This window comes from Ceratotherium simum, chromosome 35 (assembly GCF_057802395.1).
Source record: "Ceratotherium simum simum isolate JZ-2026a chromosome 35, ASM5780239v1, whole genome shotgun sequence".
Taxonomy (NCBI): domain Eukaryota; kingdom Metazoa; phylum Chordata; class Mammalia; order Perissodactyla; family Rhinocerotidae; genus Ceratotherium; species Ceratotherium simum.
Window position 1 is genome coordinate 12,196,677 of NC_141934.1, and position 20,454 is coordinate 12,217,130.

A 20,454-nucleotide genomic window follows, 5' to 3' on the forward strand; every position below is an offset into this window, starting at 1 on the left:
TTGCAGCCACTCCCTCAGATTGCCTCCCCAAAGGCTTGGCAAGCTGGGCTAGGAGGTTTCCACGGTAACAAGGAGCCACTGACACCAGTGGGGAAGCATCCCGTCTCTCCTCACCTGAGCCAGCCAGTCATCCCTCCCATCTCCGAACGCATCTGGGTCTCACAGCAGATGCAGCCCTCAGACCCCCCCAGATCTGAGAGTGGGAGCTCTGTCCACTGAAGACAGCAGTGCTCCCCAGGGTGCAGCCCACCTTCTGTGCCCAGCCCACCTTCTGTGCCCAGCCCACCTGGCCCCTGTAGGTTACCTCTCCGTGTCACTGTCGCTGGACGCCACCTCTTCCAAGGCCGCCTGCAGGTCAGCAATCCGCCTGATGGACGTCTCCAGGTCCGTCTGGAGGGTCTGCCTCACTGCTGCGAGCTCCTCCACGTACTTCTCCTGGAGACAGAGACCACAGGCACACGTTGGCCTCGGGCAAGAACCCCACTCACCCGTGAGTTCTCTGGGGGAGACACCCCTGGCTGAGCCTCGTGTTCACGGAGCACCTGTTACATGGTGGGTACCTCGTGAGGGGGTCTCTCTGCAGATAGGCTCCCTGGACCCTCAGAGAGATGCTCTGAATTTTACAGAGGAAATGGATGCCTGGGGGCCTCCAGGGCATGGCCACGGACAGATCTTACTCATCCACGCTGGTGGTGCTGAATCCAGTCTGCCCGACCCCAGAGCCAGGCTCTGAACTCGCACCACCAGCTGCTTGGTGCAGAGTGGGCACCCGTACACCTTGGATGGATGAGTAAACACATGAACCAATTCATGTTTCCCAGAACAGTCACAGATGCTGGTTCCGGAAGCTGAGTCTACCCCAGGGATGGATCTGGAGTGGGAGGTTGGGGGCGAGGGCAGAACAAGAATGGTTCCCTTTCAACTCTGTCACCCCGACTCCCCCAACGACTCCTGTCCTCAAAGGCGGCAAAGGCAAAGATAGACAACCAGCAAGACTCCCTGCAGAGCAGGCAAACACCACTGGCATTTACTGAGACCTTTCTGTGCCCAGCACTGTGTTGAGTGTTTAGTGAGCACTGTGCTGAGCATCTAGTGGGGTAGAGGCCAAGGATGCTGGCAGCATCCTACTATGCACTGGATAGCCCCCACCATAAAGAATCACCTCGCCCAAGTGTCAACAGAGCCCAGTCTGAGAAACCCTAAGTTAAACCTGGAATCCTGTCTTCCGGGAAATAATCCTACAGGGAATAAATCAAAAGGCAGGGCAAGGCTCTGTTCCCGAGGATGCTTGGAGCAGTGCTATTGATGACACAGAGAAGCTGAAAGATGCCTCATCACCCAACAATCAGGTATGGCTGGGGACATCACAGCGTGTCACTTTGATGCTGTTAGGCAGACATTAACATTAGAAATAAGGATTGTGGCAGTGTGGAATGCTTCTGTGAAATCCTGTTAAGCAAATGGAATAGAACAGAGAACTATCATGCCCATATCTATATGCAAATGACACACACACACCTGGAAAAACACTTGGAGAGTTGAGAATATTTATGGATGGTGGTGAAGAGGGGATTGGCTAGGATTTGTCTTTTAAGCTGTTCTAATTAAGTAAAGTTTATTTTTTGACTGTGGTTTTAAGGAACACATATATACCAAATGATGAGAGTGTGAAAGGGTGAAAATGTAAGGATTTAGGGTCAGACCTAAGTGCAATTCTCAGCTCCTCATTTAACTCAGTTGCTGTGTGGCCTTGAACAGTTCACAGCCCTTCTCTGAGCCTGGGATCGGTTCTCTTTATTTCATAGACGGGGAAACTGAGGCCAGCAAAGTCACTCAGGGCAGTAAGGAGCAGAGCCCGGATGCGAACCCTGGTCTGTCCTGCTCCCAGGCCAGCAATCTTTCTGGGGTACATGTGCACACCTTAATGAAAGCCAGTGAAAGCCAGGGCTGCTTCCCATTATAGGGACACACTCAGCTTTCCTTGGCAGACTCACTTGTCCATTCACGGTATTGTAAGTCTGTGCCTTTCAACTGATTTTTTTTTTATTTTTATTTTTCCCCTAAAGCCCCAGGCGACAGTTGTATGTCATAGTTGCACATTCTTCTAGTTGCTGTATGTGGGACGCGGCCTCAGCATGGCCGGAGAAGCAGTGCGTCTGTGCGCGCCCGGGATCCGAACCCGGGCCGCCTGCATCGGAGCACACGCACTTAACCGCTAAGCCACGGGGCCGGCCCTCAACTGATTTTGAGTCTTTCCCAATTCGAGAGAGAGAAGGCAAAGACTGAGAAAGCCCCAAGGCCAAGCTGAGCTGATGAGAGAAGGGGCGGCGTGGAGAGAGGCAGTGGTGGGTGTACAGGGGCCTGGCAGAGCCTTGTAGCTGATTGGAGCTGCCAGCTGTGAAATCCCCATCTTGGTGCTGACAAGGTGAAAGACGAGCCGAGGCAGGGCCCCCCCCCCGGGCAGGAGGCCAGTGGCTGTCAGAGGAAATAACACACACCACAGGATGGCGACGGGGTGCTCGCCCCAGGACGCCAGCATGTCAGCTCGTAAAGCCACCTGGAAAAGGGCTGGGTGCAAAATCCCAGCATCTTACAGGAGCATTTGCCAGGCTCAGCTCCCTCCTAGTGGGCGGGGAGGACAGCATCACTGGAACCGGCCACCTTCTCTGGGGACATGCGACACCCGTGTCTTCCTAGGACACGAAGATGCTATCCGAAGTCCACGTCTGGGCCATCTTGGGCATGTGGTGAATGTGCATTTTAGGAACGCGGAAACTAAAGGCCAGAGCAGCACAATGACCTCTCTGAGGTCACGCGGCTGGGAGACCACAAAGCTGAGATGGGCATCCTGGACTGGGTCTCAGGAGAGAGAGCTCTTTGGGCCACAGGTGCTGAGAGTTGAGAAAAGAGCACAGACGTCCCCTGCCAGTTGTGCCCGGGTGAACTCTGCCCGTGTCAGTGTCATGCAGAGGAGCAGCTAGGACCTGAAGTCTCAACCCTCATGGAGCCTCCTGGGTGGAGGACAGGGATGGGGCAGGTGCTGTGTCTCAGGGCTGGGAGGCTCCGGGCTGGGACTAAGCACGTGGGCAGAGGAAATGGGGACCTGAGACGGCTAAATCCATAATATCGTGAAAGTGGAAGTAGGCTCTGGAGCCAAGATGCCTGAGTTCGAATTTCAGCTCTACTGCTCACTGGCTGTGTGACCTTCAGCAAGTTACTCAACCTCTCTGACCTCCATAGGTACAAAGAGGGCAGTAGGAGCCCCTCCTTCACAGGGCTGTTGGCCAATGGTGGCATTACTGTCATTTAATTCCCAGAGGGAATGAAAAGCAATTGGGTGGGTGGCCCCATGTCACTGAGGAGGTTTGCCAAGGTCACACAGGGAGTAAGGAGACTGGAATGCAGGACTCTGGTCCAAAGCTTTTTCACTCTCCTGCAGAGGAAAGACATGAGGGGAAAGAAAGGACAGCATATGGGATGAGTTATCTGGACAGAGCAAGGAGAGCTGAGAGCAAGGAAACCACAGACGGATGAGGGTGCGCGGACCAAGGACGGGGTTTAGGGGACCCACCACTGCGTCCCACGCTCCACTGTGCTCCCTTGCTCTCCGCGCCCCATCCTCCATCTGCCAGGGAACTCGCATCAGTGGGAATACTCCAAGAAGACAGATTTGGGAAATTGAGAGTCTGTGTAATCAGCAATCAGCAAGCCTTTCCTGCTTCAACTTGAAAACCAAACAGAGTCTGTTGATTGCAGAGACCAAGTCATTAGGCGAAATGAAGGCAGTGCCCCAGTCTGCCTGGGGCCGGCAAAACAAGGCCGCAGCCAGAGACCGCTTGAGACATGGAGGGGGTGCACAAAGAGAAGGGGGCACGAGGGAGGCACCCCATCTCAGGCCCGGGAGTTGGGCCTCCTTCCACCCTCCGTGACATCTGACTAACGATGCTCAGGATTGGATTAGGACTGCTACGCACAGACGGGGTGTGTTTTGAGGCCAGGTATGAGCCTGGTCTTCTCTGTTATTATCCCTCTTTGGAGACTTGGAGCATGAAGAAGATGAGAAAAAAACAGGATATGAAACTATTTAGATAGTAAGATGCATATAGCAGAAACCCACTAATAAATATACCATATGCCCATATTAATCTATAGCTAGAATATAGTGATATACACATTGTAAGAGACACACAACATACTAATATAGATATTACACATTATATATATATTCATATACCACTCATTCACTCATTCAATAAACATTTATTGAGCACCTACCATGTAGCAGCACTGATCTAGGCACAGGTGATATAGACAGATCAAGTCCTAACTTCCAGGAAGCTGACATTCTTGGAGTGACCTGATCCATCTGTATTCTCTGTGTCTAGAACACAGCAGGCACTCGATATATATTCTGGGATTGAATGAATGGTGTTATTGCATGACTCTAGGTGGTGAACGAAGGAGGGGCAATGGTATTGCACACACTCACTAATGCACACATAATATACACCATGCATGCAGAAATAAACACAATAGTATAGTATGTAGGCTTGTTGGCCTCCCCAGCACTGCTTAAGAGAATCATTGACCCTTGTTAAACCCCAAGCTACCTGCCCTGGAGCATGTCCCACAGGGCTGCCCTGTGGGGAGCAGTTCATATGATAATTACTGGCTGCAATTAAAATCATCTCCTCTTATGATGTTCAATTAGAGGCTAATATTTAAAACCATTTTTTGTTTTCTCTGCTCAGGGCATCTCAGTCTTCAGAGGACACTCTCCTGTCTGCAAACACACAGCACTCTCATATGTCAGTCTCTGCACCTCTGCAGGTCGTCTCTCTAACCTTTCGAGATGCCCCCCAAGACCTCTGAAAGTTAATTTCACGTAGTTTATATTATAGATCAAACTATCTCAAAACACCCCCGGAAACTTGATGAAAATCGATCCTGTTATTTTCTTCTGATGCCGTAAAGATAAATAGAAACTTCATGTTACAGAGCTTGGTGCTAAAAAAAAATTATACACACACACACATATAATTATGTATATGTGTGAATGTGTGTGCACATGTGTATATATAGACACACACAAATATTCCTAGTCTGACATATACCACATACATAATGAATACTTGTTGAATTAATTAATAAATGGATATATTTATTCATATTTCTCACATGGGCAGACACTCTGCTAAATGTTTGAAATACCTTATCTCACGTGATCTTTATAAGAACCCTCAGGGTCAAGGATGATATAAACACATAGCCAGTAACTTGAGAATATTACAACAGAGTAGTGAAAGAGTTATTATCTCTGTGTGGTGAGATACAGGTGATTTTTATTTTCCTTTTTATATTTTTCCAGATAGTCTACAAAGAATATGAATTACTTTTATTATCAGAAAGTTAAACAACATAGGACTTTATTTCTCTCTACTGTACAAAGAACAGGCCCCTGCTCCCCCTGCTCGGTGTCTCTCGCAGCAGCCTCGTTATCCCCATTTTACAGAGGAGCAGGCTGAGCCTCTGCAAGGGTAAGCCACTTGCCCAAGGACGTGTACCAGAACATGCCAATCTAGAGTTAGACCCAGGTATCGACCACAGCACACGACGCCTCCTTTGCCTCTGACTACTCCTGCTTCATTCAAGGATATCTGTGTCTCCCGAAGTGGGAGGAGTCTTCCTCAAAAGAGAAATTATGAGGAACTGCCATTGTTTCATTCCAATTGGCCAAGGTCACTTGCCTGGGAGAAACAAGGTTGGGGGAAAATAACAGCCCTGTGAATTGTGTCCTGGCGAGAGCTCCAAGGCCATATCAGCAATGGAGCGAGCACTAGCAGGGTTCAGTCTCATTTGGGAAAAGGGAAGAGCTGGGGTGCCCATTGGAAAACCCGAAAGTATGCATCAGATTCTCTTATTGAAGACTGAAAAGAACCCAACCTCCAGCAGCAAGAGGGACTGGGGAGAAGGGTCATCCATCACTGCACAAGGTCCTTTCTTCATAAGCATCCTGCAAACTAATTGCCTCCTTCTATTTTTATGATGTGGTAATAGACACAGAGAGACTCATCCAAGATCCCGAAGTCACACAGCTAGAAAGTGACAGACGGATTCAAGCTCAGGCCTGCCCATTTCCAGAGGGTCAGTAAATACTTGGAAATTCCATCCATCCTTTTCTTCACCCACGGCAGGTACGTCTAATGGATCAGACCCAGACGATCTGGGGCCAGAGTCCATTCTCTGAACCACGAAGCTCTGTGCTTCATCCCTGTGCTGCCCTGTGCTCCATCTACCAGCATCGGCCGGAACTCCCAACTCTGCCACACTTTAAATGACCTCAGTCCTTCTGGAAGCGCCTCGTGAATCCTCTAAGAAGACATTTATATGAGCTGGTTAGTTTGTACGGGGGAGGAGGGTTCTCTGTGGAACTGAGCAAAGCTGAGACCCATCACTTATGGAGAGACCCTGGTGGGTGGGGATGGGGGAGATGCAAACTGCTAAGAACATGGGAGCAGCAGGGGAAACACAGGCTTTGGAACAGGAAGACCCGGAAGCACCTGTGTGAATTCTGAAGCATTACCGATCCTCTCCTCCTCTCAGTTCCTCTTCTGTTAACATGACAGCATTGTTCCCTGATAAAAGGTTGTCACGAGGAACAAACGCAATCATGTAAAACTGCGTGCATCTGGTATACCTAACACAGTGGCACATACTTGATACATAATAAATGTTCCCATTTCCTTCTTTCTAAGTAAAGACTCTGAAAATATGACGCCGGCAGGTATTGTAGAGTGAGGACAGCCACATTTTTCAGAAAACGAAGTCTACGAACCTAATGCTTTTTTGTTGAAGCTGCAAGGATTTAATACAATGCCTCGAAGGAGCCTGTATCCGTCAGGAAAATAGAAATCACTCTAGATCATTCAACCAAAGGAATTTAATACAGGGAATTGGTTATCCAGGTGATGGAAAAGATGAGAAGTCAAAAGAGATCAGCAGGAGAAGGAAGGCGCTGCCTCCGTGGGGCTGGAAGGAAAAGCAGAGAAGTTGGGCCATCCAATGGGAGTGAAAGTGCCCCCAGGGAGGATGGGAGTCCCTAACGGATCTGGAATTCCAGAGGCTCAGCTGCTGCTAGAGATGCCCCTCAAGGCGGTGCAAGAGAGGGAGAAATACCCTGGCTTCTCTCGTCCTCCTGTCTTTCAACTGTCCATCACTGCCTCTCATTGGCTGAACCCACCAGGAGGCAAACTAGGAAACACAGTTTCCTACAATTTAGAGCAGAGCAGATAAGGGGCGGGAATGGATCTGAGGGCAAACAGGAGAATTACTGGTACAGAGCACAAAATCACCTGGGCTCACCAAGGCTCCATCCAGGGGACTGGAGTGACACATCTACAAGCCAAGGAACATCAAAGATTGCCTGCAAACCACCAGAAGCTCGGAGCAACGCAGGGAACAGCTCCTTCTCTAGTGCCTTCAGAGGAGTGTGGCCCTGCCGACACCTTGATTTCAGACTTCTGGCCTCCAGAACAATAAGACAGTAAATTTCTGTTTTTCCAAGCAACCTAGTTTATGGTCCCTTGTTACGGCAGCCCTGGCACACTAGTATAACACCATGTGATCTTTTATTTTTCTTTTAAACACCACTATTTTTCTTTTCTGGTTCTAATAGGGTTCACTATAGAGAAGTTAGAAAATAAAGAAAGTGGAAAAAAAAAACAATAAAAATCTCCCTTAAGTCTGTGACTCGGAGACAACCTCTCTGAATGATGTTGGTGTATTTCCATCCTGTGTTCATTTCTGCATGTGTATATAGACACGTCTATTTGACACACATACAGGTAACACGGTTTTATATTAAAGGCAGAATGAAGTTAGCCATGCAGATGAGCAGGAGACCCTGGAACCCCTACCCAACCCCTCCAGTGTGCCCTGCTAGGATTCTCCAGTCTCTTAAGGCAGAAGAGCTCGGGGCTCCAGATGCCTGCTCACATTCTTTCCTTTCCTTTCTCATTTTTCAAGCTGACTCTTTTAAAATGCCCCCAGCTAGCGCCTGAAGGCCTTTCTAGTTTTCTGGAAAGTTAACATTTTAGGCAGTTTGGGCTGCTCAAAATCTAGATGATAAAGATTTGGCCTGCGGAAAGTTGAAGATGTGCGTTATTTGCTATGCGCATTCACACATCACATATACTTCTGTGGGCACACACACCATCTACCATCAGAGCCTTGGCCAAGGATGCTGGGCCACTGGGTGGCAGAGGCAGAACTAGAACCCGGGCCTTTCCTACCCGGGTCATCTCCCTGTTAGAAGTGCACTCCTCTTTCATTCTCCGTTTCATCCACATTGGAGAAGCCATTTTTGCCTAAACACTGGCTCCAGCTACTTGAGCAACAAGGGTGCCACGGACTGGGGCTCCAATGGTGAGGAGGGGGCTCTGTACTTGATTCTTGGGGTCCCAAGTTCCCCCAAACGAGTAGGGAGTGGTGGAGGGCACAGACTCCTCGGGCAGGCACAAGCCCCTTACACACAGAAGGGGATGTGGCCGAGGCTCTCTCCGGCCAGTGGGATGGAAACAGCCAAGGGAAGGTGATCAGGCTTCCAGGCACCGTGTGCAACTCTGCCATGAGTCTGAGTCACAAGGTTTGCAAATAAAATTAAAAAAAAAAAACAACTCTCTAAAGTTTCTACAGCTCTAGCTATTCAGAGCTCATAGCTTTCCCAGCCCTAAAACTGCCCCCAGCCTGTGACTTCTGATGCAGCATCTTCAGAAAGGGGCCAAGAAGGTGGGTCACTGGGGTCCACCCCTCTCAAGGTTGACACCTGCAGGGCTCTCACAAAGCCACCAGCTGCAGATAGATGTCCTGACCTGGGGAGAACTCCAACCCCCCTGCTCCTGACTTCCCAGAGTCACCCACACAAGTGCTTCCTGAAAAAAAGAAAAAAGGCTTTTCGTTTTTCTGCTCAAACGCATATATGACAGATCTGTGCCACCCAATTTTCCTGACAGAGGAATAATTATATCAACATAATTAAGTCCCAAATGCAAAAATTATCTCTGCCACATGTTCCACGCTACGCTTCCCGCATCAGAGGGTCATTGTTCCAGGCGCTAATTATCAAGCCACCTTTGACATGTCTTATTTCAATTTAAATGGAAATGAAGCTCATATTTCTTCTCAGCCCACTAGCCCATGTGATTGCAGAAACAGGGACACTGGACTTCGAAACTTCTCAGGTGGCCACTGGGTTTTGCATCTGAAGAAGTTAGTTATTACCTACCCTGGCTCCCTTCTCTGGGCTCAAGAACCTCATCAGTACAGTGGGCTCATCTCTTGCACCTTTCTCCTGCTCTCTATTCCCTTATCATAAATTTAGTCTTCATCAGCACCTCCTAAGCGTTCTCGTAGTCTTAAACTGGTTCCTCTCTTGGATCCAGCCTCCTCTCCAATCCGCATTCCATAAAGCATCCAAGGAAGAATCGAGCCCTTCACAGTCTCTCTCCCAAACCATCCTCTGAGGTGCTTCTCTTTCCACTGCCCGCACCCTGTACTCCACACACCAGTAATTCCGATAGCCTTCACCAGCTCCTAAATATGCCATGTTGTTTCACACCTCTGTGCCTTTGCAGCTACCATTCCTCCACCTGGAATGCCCTTCCCTGCTCTGACAAGTAAACTTCTGCTCATCCTTCAAGACCCATTCCACAGTGGCCTCCTCCATGATGCCCTCTCTGGCTGCCCTGGGTAGAATTAGCCCCTTTCATCTCTGCACCCTTAGCATTTGTACAAGTCACTGGGATAAGCCCATACTCTATCAGATTGTAATTATTTTCCAATTTCTAATTTTTTGCTCTGTTGAGCTCCTTATGAGTAAGACTATACTCAGCCTTACATCCCAAGAGCCTAGTGCAGGACCTGGAACTTAGAGTCCCCACATAAATATTTCATCTTTAAAGTCTCCCAGCTCTAATGCTTGACGTGGGTGATATGTAGCAGGTTTTACCACCGTGGTCTCCAATCACGCAGACATGGGCTGCCCAGTTCCACCACTTACAGCATGACCCCGGGACAGTCTTGTCCACCACCTACCTGGCCCTCAGTTTCCTCATCTATAAAGTGGGAACGATGGCAGCATCACCATGCTGCAGGACTAGATGAGGTTTCATGGGTGGAAGGTGCTCGACTCGCTGCATAAAACGTAGCAGGTGTTCAATACACAACCCTTTCTTCTGTTCTCAGAACCACGCGGTGACAGCTGGGGAAACGTGCCAAGTTCACGGGGTCTCCTCTATTCTGATACTTCTTCACCCTCACCCCATCTCCCCTGGCCCTCTCACCCTCCTCATTTAGGCATCTGGTACTCTCAACCCTGCATCCCACTCGCCACACTATTTTAAGGCCTCAAACATGGTCCCCCAAACCCTCCCTGCCCCTCTCCACCAAAACATGCTCACACTTGGTCCCACTTCCTCACTGCCGGTCACAAGTCATGCGACCATGCCCGAGAATTAGATAAAATCATTATCGTCAATGTGCCAACTCCCCCTGCTCAGGTCAGGCCTCATCCCTGCTGGCATCCACATGCATCCAGAGCATCCCAGGAGAGAGCTGGCTGGGGACTGCAGACATTGCCTATGAATACAGGAGTCAGAATATCACCCCTTGCATACTCATCCAGGTCAGCAGTGACAAAAATGACAGCGGCCCAACAGTGATGCCAGGTAGGCACAAACAAGAAGAGAGCACAGGGGTGAGACTGAGAACTGCACCAGACTCAAGACCTGGAAATGGGCCTCACATCTGCTTCGATACCCCAGGCACCAACTAGCACATCCTAGAGTCTGCGCCCTCAACTCTACAATAGGCATCAGTTCCCTCCCGATCATCAGTACAGAACGTTGTGAAGCTCAGATCATGTTCAAGTGCTCCGTAAACTGTGAAGAGCTGCATGCATGCAAGATCATCATTGATCACACTGCTTCTTCCCTCTCTGGAGATCCGCTTCCCTTTTCAGGCACATCTGATCACCTCATAACAACTGAAGCCCCAGCCAGAATTCCCCACAAGCCAAAGAACCATCACGAATGAACTCGAGGGAGCAGGGGGGACATCTCTCCCAGGTAAACCAACCTCATCAATAGTCTTGTGTCATTAGATACGACCCCCAAAAATTGCTGCAGGAGGACATGGACCAGAGCTATTGGTATTGGCAATCAATGCCAGATCCTGGCCTCCCCACGTTTGGACCAGAGTCAACGCCGTCTGGCTGGGAAGTGGGTGGAGGCGGGAGTCATTGTCAGAGAAAACAGTGCGTGCGACATAAACAGCAAAAGACGCCAATAAACAGCGTGCGGCCAGGCGTGATAATGACCGGAGATTAAGACAATGATTTCCAGACTTGATTGGCTTCCATCTGCTGAGGTAAGAGATGTTACAGAGACATGAACACCCTGGCCTTGTCTCAGTGTAGTGGAAAGTTCCACCTATGGATTGGGAAATGGACTTTTCTGGTAAGTATGAGTCTCACTTATTCATGCCACATTTTTGTGGGATGGTTTCAACTGCTTACTAGTTCCTCTAATTCAAGGGCACTACATGCCCTCTGAAGAGGGGTTCTCGGTGGATTTTTATTTTCTGGACCGAAGAACACTGAGCCAAAAAGCAAGGTTTCTCAACTTTAGCATTGTTGGCATTTGGGGCTAGATAATTCTTTGTTGGGGCTGGGGGGAGGTGGCAGTTCTGTGCATTGTAAGATATTTGGTAGCATCCCTGGCCTCTACCCACCAGATACCAGCAGCACCCCACCCCCAAGGTGTGCCACCCAAAAATATCTCCAGATATTGCAAAATACTCCATGAGGGGCAAAGTCGACCCTAGATGAGAGCCACGCTAAAGGCACAAGGGTAGGTGGTAGACATTATTGTGGAAAAGACACAGACCCTGGATCAGAAGGATATAAATCTGAATCCTGAACAAACCACTTCCTGCTGTGCCACCTCATCTTAAAAACATAAGCCACCCCCTCCCAGACTTCAGGGGGTCTGGAATAAGGGGAAAGTAGGAGGTCGTGCCAGCTACTCTAAAGTGAGTTCCTGGGGCGAGCAGCATCAACATCCCCTGGTTGCTGGTTAGAAATGCCAACTCTCAGGCTTTGTCCCAGACCTGCTGACTCAGAATCCGCATTTTCACAACATCCCCGGGTGATCTGTGTGCATGAGAGGTTTGAGAAACACCAGCATTGTGATTGAGAGCATCGGTCTTGGAGTCCAAGAGACTGACTTCATATCCCGGTGCCAGTCTCTCCTAGCTGTCTAGCCTTGGGGAAGTCGCCTCACCTTTTTAAAACCTCTTTTTAAAAATGTGTAAAATAGAGATAAAAACATTACCTCGCTCATAAGGTTGAAAGTGCAGATTTAATTAGACGGCGCGTGGAAAGTGTCTGCCACAGAGCAGACAGGCAGCCAACGGTGGTTCCCAGAGTGCCCCCACCCTCCTTGCCGATGCTCTCAGACTGTCACAATCACCAGCCCGGGCTCCCGGCGGCAGAACATAAAGACGTGGACGCTCCCTCCATACAGTTTTGTGATCTTCCTTTTGATGGAGTCTAAAATTATATCAGCCACTTGGCCACTCATGGTCCATTTATTCATTTATTGACCCAGCAGGAAAGGAAAACCACGGGTAAGCGATGTGCTCTCTCTCTTCTCCCTCCGCATCTCAAGGTTACGGCCCGGTCGCCCGTGCCTCTCGGATGAACAGCCTCATCAAATCCACCGGGCAGCTAGGGCCCCCCGGCCCTTGCCAGGGCCATCAATCCTGCCCTCCCGGCACTCAGGAGCATCTCCTGCTCCTCATGGAGGGGCTCAGCCCACGGGGGCAGCACTGCGAAAGCCAGGTGCTGCTTCCAACAGCTTCTCACCATTTTTCTTCAGTTCAAGGACATGGCTCTTTGGCTCTCTCCCAGTGCCAGGCAGCACGTTAGCAACAGCCCCCAGAGGCTCTTTCCTCCCCTCATAACCTCTCTGGAGGCCGGACGCCGTCCTGGGAGAGACAGTGGTCTGAAGCAGGCAAAACCATCCCTAAAATAGCTCCACGTTTGCATGGCCCCTTCGGAAACCCCGGATGTGGGTCTGTGAATTTCCTATACAAATTCAAGTGCTTGATGATAGTCTTTCAGCTTTTACGTTCCAAAACAGGGGTATGCGACTATGGCCCATGGGTCAAATCTGGCCTGTGCCTGTTTTTGTAAATAAAGTTTTATTGGAACACAACCACATTCATTCATTAATGAATTGTCTACAGCTGCTTTCAGAGTTCAGAGGTTGAGACAGAGACGCTGTGGTCCGCAATGCTGAAAATACTTACTTTCTGGCCCTTGGCAAAACAAGTTATTGGCCTGTGTTCTAGAATCCTAAGGTTAAAAAATTCTGTAGCATTAGGAGCTAACGATTCTAAGAATGTATGGATTTCAATATTCAATACTCCTATTAGGTTGAGCCACAAGAAATCAACTATATTCAACCATTTTCAACTGTGCAAATGGAAAATTCATACGGCTCAACCTAATAAGACTTTAATATTATGTATGTCTAATGATTCAAGATTCTGTAAGTCCTAAGATTTTCTGGCTTGAAGACTCTAAGGTCTTATACATCACAGTTCTAGGATGCTATCTTTCCAAATGCTGAGATTCCGTGGGTCTAAATGTTGAGTAGCCATGCTGGTAATTAGGAAGTGCTGTTATGTTAGGGAAGGGAAAGGTACAAAGGTTAACTGGCAGACATAAAAGAGTTTAGCTAGTAAATTGATTTTTTCAAAAAATGCATGTCAGTGGATGACATACAGAGAGTAGGTGACAATGTTTGTGTCCTTGCCGTCGCAAGACTAGGGTGGCCTAGGGCATCAATGGGGTTTAACCTAGAGGAGCTGAGGGCCCAAATGAGGCCCCACTGAGCATGTGCTACTCTTGGCTGCTCCAAAAACAAGTCCCCTCCTTATGGCAATATCATGAGAAAAGCCATACGTGTGTAACAAGAGATTAAAAATGAAGTGAAGTGGCTTGTGTCCTGGTGGGCTCCACCCTGGGGAGAAATTTGGGAGGGAATTGTGAATAAGATGGAAACAAAGGGGAAGAATTCGCACTACACACAAAGCAATTATGCCTGTTTGAGATTATTCCTGCTGTCACGGGTGGCTATTGAGCACTTGGTATGTGGCCAGTGTAATGGAGCAACTGAATTTCCTATTGTATTTAATTTTAATTAACCTAAATTTAAATAGCACCATGAGGCTGGTGGCTGCCACATTGGACACCACCATTCCGGGGGGATTCAAGTATGTTGTAGTGAGGTGGAAAATCATCTAAATGTCTGGGAAACTGTTGTACTTCACCTGTCCTGTCTGCTGAAACCATCACCCGAGGGAGAATACTGGAGCAATGCCAAGTTGCCAAGACCCCATGGGTTCTGTGCTTCTACTTCCAAGGTTTCTATGGTTCTGACATTCTAAGAGGTGTTATTATTCTATATTCTAAAGACCCAAAGCACCGAGGGGCAGATGTGTCCAGGAAACCCCACTGAGTGGTACTGACAGCCACCATCCCTTTCTTTTAATAGCAGGCTCTCAGTTCTGCATATGCAAATATTTCACGGAGTCACTCAGGCAGGAGATATCTGAACACCTACTGGGTGTGTGGTTAACTTTTCAGCCCCACAATGGAAGGGTTAAGAAGAAAGTGATGCCTAACGATAGGAAGTAGATGGTGTAGTTGGGGGAAAAGATACAGAAGCAAAATAACCAAATCACCAACACAGAGGCAGGAACCATAAGCTAAATTGGGTAGCAGACTGTGTAGTTCGAGTCTGGATGGAAAAAGCCCTGTCTCAGCCTCTGTCTCCTCATCCATAATACAGTCGCGAGGAAGTATCTACATCAGGGTCCTCATACCCACGCGAATCACCTGAGGGTCTTATTAAAATGCAGGTCATGGGCTGGCCAGGTGGCGCAAGTGGTTGGGCGTGCGCTCCACTGCGGTGGCCCAGGGTTCACCGGTTCGGATCCTGGGCGCAGTGCTTGTCAGGCCATGCTCTGGCGGCATCCCATATAAAGTAGAGGAAGATGGGCATGGATGTTAGCCCAGGGCCAGTCTTCCTCAGCAAAAAAGAGGAGGACTGGCAAATGTTAGCTCAGGGCCGATCTTCCTCACAAAAAATAAATAAATAAATAAATAAATAAATAAATAAATAAAATGCAGGTTGTGACTCAGAGGTGTGGGGCAGGGTCTGAGATTCTGCATTTCTGCAGCCAAGGCTGTTGGTCTGCGAATCACACTTGGAAAAACAAAGTGATAGGTCACAGGGAATTTGGGAGAATTAAATGACAGAAGGCATAAAACATGCTTAGGCCTGGCACACATGATAGACTGTTATAGAAATAATAATCATAAAAGCAACAACAACAAGTAAATACAAACTATATATAACCCAACTTAAAATCAAACGCCAGCTGACATCCACAATAGAAAATAAATAAGCCCATGAATCACAAATCATGGTTCTGTTTACACTTTTCCTATGAAGAGCAATCTTTTTTTTTCCCTTCTGGTTAAATGAAACTTAACTATATGGATCATCTCACAAAAGTCTGAATTGTCCCTACGACCCTGTCCAAAAATCACACCAGTGACAAGGCAAACGTAATCCTTAGAATTGAAACCCAGTGTCTTTGACTTGCAGACACAGTCCTTAATGATGACCCCACATTAAACCACAACATAAACCGCTCGCTCTCACAACGGAAGTGTGTACACAGAATCTTGATTTGTGAACCTGGGGTTCTGCCTCTGTGATGACCATGGGGTAAGCTGAGCCAGGGGAGGCATCTTGGGGTGGGAGGGCGCTGGTAGAAATGGACAAGAGAAGGACCAGCCTTGGGAAACTCAGAGCCACTAGACTTGCAAATGAGCTACAAAAATACCTGTGTCACTGAACCTGTCACCATAGCTGGGGCCACCTGGAAAGTACTCACACAGCCTTCTTTCATCAGTGTTACTCCCTTATGATTTTTAGCAGGGATGAGAAGGTGGGAACAAGGGAGAGTTAGAATTTATTGACCATTTAATAGGTGCAAGACACTCCTTTAATCTCCTGAGGACCTTATAACCCATTTTACAGATGAAGAAACTGAGACTCAGAGAAGACAGGTGGCTTGCCCAGGACATACAGTCTGGAAGGGCTAGAGCCAGGATTTAAATCTAGCTCGGCTGTGTGTCCCCTACTCCACTTTTCCTTCCAATAGCGATTAGAACAGGAGTTGGCAAACCACAGCCTGAGGGCCAAATCTGGCCTACTGCCTGCTTTTGTAAATAAAGTTTTATTGGAACACAGATGCTCATTCATTCATGTATTATCTATGGCTGCTTTTGCGCTACAATGGCAGAGACGTTTTTGTGACAGAGACCATGTGGCCTGCAAAGCCTATTTAGTACCTGGCCCTGTACAGAAAATATTTGCCGATCTCTGGCACAGAATATCCAATTGCTACCTGGGCACAACCTTGGGTGATTTTGCCAGGTTCTCAGGAAGAAGCGAAAACCATCTTATTTCCTGAGTTCTTTTCCTTTTGTCTGCTGAGAAGTGACATCAGTCTTCTTTTTTTCTCCCCACCCACCACGCAATTAGCTCACAAAGGCAGGAGCCTGAGGAGTCCCCCTGAGTGTTTGCTGATGAGCCTCCCTCCAGCAGGATGCTTTGTGTCCAAACCACTGCCAGACTTTAATAACAGTATCAACCACGTCATCTCCCACCAAAAGCAAACAGGAAGCCTCGCTCTGCCCCCCAGCTGGGTGGATGTCAGCTGTGGACAGCTGCAAATTGCTTGAACAAGGACAGATGTAGCTTGGTTTTGCCTTTCTTTTTCCATTTGAGAACTTTTCAGGGGGAAGATGAGAATGCTGTTAGGGAAATGAATGTGTTGATTCTAATTATCCGAGCGGGCGGCAGAGGTGACATGCAACAGGATGGGCTCTGCGTCATTTACCTGGAATGCAGCCAAGGCAAGTCTGGGGAGAGAGCAGAATTCCAATGAAGCTGATGCCCAGGACACTGAGCACAAATAAGGAGACATCTACGAACCAATGGATCATAAGGGGGGATGCAGCATGTGGCGGACAGAATTCCCAGAATTGTCAAACTGGAAATGATCCAACCACTGGCCTCGGCTTACACCTCTGCTCTGAAGTTCAGAGCTTGCCTGCTCTCGAAGGGGCTCTGCGGTGCTCTCTGCTCTGAGTATCACTCTTGCGGTGATGATGATGATGATGATGATGATGATGATGATGATGATGATGATGATGATGATGATGATGGTGGTGGTGGTCTTGGTGCTGACAGTGATGAAGATGGTGATGAGGATGAGGTGATGGTAGTGATGGTGGTGGTGGTGATGTTGATGATGGTGGGGATGGCGTAACGACAATGATGATGAAGTTGTGGTGGTAGTGATAATGATGGTGATGAAGATGATGATGGTGGTGGTGGTTGTCATGGTGGTGATGGTGATGAGGATAATAATGGTGATGGTAGTGATGGTGGTAGTGGTGATGTTGATGATGATGATGTGGGGATGGCATAATGGCGATGATGCTGACATTGTGGAGGTAGTGACAATGATGGCGATAAAGATGATGATGATGGTGGTGATTATGATTATGATAACAATAATGATGGTGATGGTGGTAGTGGTGATAATGGTGGTGAGGTGATGATGATAATTGCTATAGTCTGAATGTTTGTGTCCCCCCTCCTCCAAATCCATATCTTGAAATCCTGACCCCCAAGGTGATGGTATTAGTAGGTGGAGCCTTTAGAGGTGATGTAGGCGGAGCCCTCACGAATGAGATTAGCACTCCTATAAAAAGGGCCAGAGAGATCCTTAGCCCCTTCCACCATGAGGACACAGCAAGAAGGTGCCAGCTATGAACCAGGAAGAGGGTCCTCGCCAAAATGCGAGCACGCTGATGCTCTGATCTTGGACTTCCAGCCTCCAGAACTATGAGCACTAAATTTCTGTTGTTTATAAGCCACCCAGCCTGTGGTACTTTGTTATAGCAGCCTGAAAGGACTAAGACAATGATGATGATGATGACAATGACAATGAGTTTGCCTTGTGCCAAGCACTACAGTAAACACTGAAATGCATTTCTCATTAAATCTTCCTCGCAATGCTGCAAGGGAGTTATAACGAACATCCCCATTTGATAAGATAATAGAGACACAGAGAAGGTGAGTGTCTTGAATAAAGTCACACAGAAGGAAAATGAGGGAACTGAGATCTGCATCTAGGTCTCCTTACTCCCAGTTCTTTGCCCTTTCTGTCAAGTTCTTTCTTCAACATGCCATTTTTTATGCCTACCATGTGCCAAGCAATGTTCTAGGGCAAAAGCAAGCAATTTTTCTTCTGTAAAATATTTTAGATCTTATGGGCCAAATGGTCTCTGTCACAAACACTCATCCCTGCCACTGTACTGTGAAAGCAGCCACAGACAATACATAAATAATTGCGACTGTGTTCCAATAAAACTTTATTTACAAAAAACAGAAGGCAGGCTAGATTTGGCCCACAGATCGCAGATTGCTGAGCCCGGGTCTAGACCATGGATATCAAGCTGTGTTTGGTGGTGCTGCCTCAGGGGCTGGGGTAAGAGTAGGGGAGACCTGATGGAGAGCGCTCCTTCTATTTCCCACAGATCCACATCAGCTATGCATTTTAAAGAGGGTTTGGATACTTAAAAAATATAAAGCAAAACCTGGCAGTCTCTGAATAACGCCTTGTCTCCTAGGTGAGAGAAGCAAGAAGGTGTCTCTCTGCCCTTTGATACCAAATCCTCAGAGATAAAGTGACACATCTGGAATCCAGCTGTGGGGTAGGTACAGAAACAGTCTGGAATGCTCTGGAGAGAGGAAGGTATCTACAGGGATGTTGCTGCCCACAGAGGTAGTGATTTCCTCAACTCTGCAGCTGCATAAGCAGACGTGGAATTTCCACCAGTCTGAGGCTGGAAGGCATGGGATGAGATGAAAGAGCCTAGATGCCTTCAGGTTTGAGATTCTGCGACTGTGTGCAGAGGTCTTGGGGTAGAGGGTTGTGCTCATTCCAGAGGAGGCTCCCCCCATGACTTATCAGCCCTTTGAAACACTCCCAAAGCTTACAGCTCCTTGACCAAGTAGGTCTAGACTTGCCCAGGGTCTCAGCAGAAAGAGCCTTGGAGATCATCTGGTCCATTTTACAGAGGGAAAAAGTGAGTCCAGCACAGGGAGAGCATGCCCCAGGTCACACCATCAGTTAGAGGCAGAACTGGGGCTGGAATCCAGGACCCTGGCTTCAAGGAGGCTCCTACCCTTCTGTGAGCTGCTCCCTTGAGGAGATGAGAAAACCTAAAAGGGACCTGGGGCAGAGCAGAGAGAAGCCAGCAAGGCTCAGACACACAGATACAGCCTCTGCATTGGGTGGAGGGGTTGGCGTCTCTGGAATCTATTCCCCCTTCCTCTGGTACCCACATTCTATTTTTCCTTGGGGGAACTCTTCTTCCCCTACTCTCCATCCATGTGGGCAGAATGAGGCTGACTCTACTCCTGGATTCAAGGCAGAGCATGTACTCCAGAACAGAACAACCTGAGACTTCATCCTTCTAGCACTGGTGCTTGATTTAGGGGTGGGCATGTGACCCAAATCAGGCCAATCAGAATCAGTGAGATTCCATTTCCAGACTTTTGTTTGAGCTGTTGGGTACAAGGGGCCTTCTATCATTGAGGTTGATGAGCTGGTCGTTTTCCAGCCTGACTGTTGCCACTGGGAAGGGAATGCCTACCTGAGAATGGAGATGGAAAGAGAAGAATTCAGCCAGTGGTGTGCTGGTAAGTGTTTAAAATTGGCTCTGGGGAAAAAAAAAAATCCCTGGTTTGCAGCATTTGCCAATTTCCATGGTGTAAATCCTTCCTCAATAGCTAACATCAATCTACCAACGCGATGTCACTGAACACAGAGTTGGGAAGAGATGCACACAATGAGCCCTGGAGAGCTGGTACCAGTTGGCCCCAGCACACTGGATTCAGCCTGTGGACATCATTTGAATCCCTGAATTCCACGGGGCCTGAAATCAGAGGTCACTAGACTTTTTCACTAGATGGACCCAAAAGATCCCCTTTGCTTAAGCCAGTTTGAACTCTGTTTCTGTCACTTACCACCATAACTTAAACCAGTTCACTCATCCTTTCCCATACGTACGCTTGCAATTCCAAACCAGCCAATTGTCCCAGTAAAAACCATTTTCTTTCCCACTGCTTGGTCTGTCCTCAATTCTGAGGTCTCCGCCTTCTCATTATTTAAGCTCAGCCAAAAAAAAAAGAGCACCAAGAAAGAGATGAGTTACCCTTCAAACCAAATTATAGTTTT

At 48.1% G+C, this 20,454-nt stretch overlaps 1 protein-coding gene across 3 annotated transcripts in view; it reads right to left on the reverse strand.

The window, feature by feature from the left end:
• The window catches only part of MYO18B (myosin XVIIIB), a 230,676-nt gene that overhangs the window by 33,148 nt on the left and 177,074 nt on the right, over nucleotides 1-20,454 (reverse strand). For all 3 annotated transcript variants that reach the window (XM_087423619.1, XM_087423618.1, XM_087423617.1), the window contains one exon: nucleotides 305-435. In XM_087423619.1, the coding sequence (XP_087279745.1) occupies nucleotides 305-435 (131 nt within the window). The remainder of the gene's footprint in view (nucleotides 1-304; nucleotides 436-20,454) is intronic.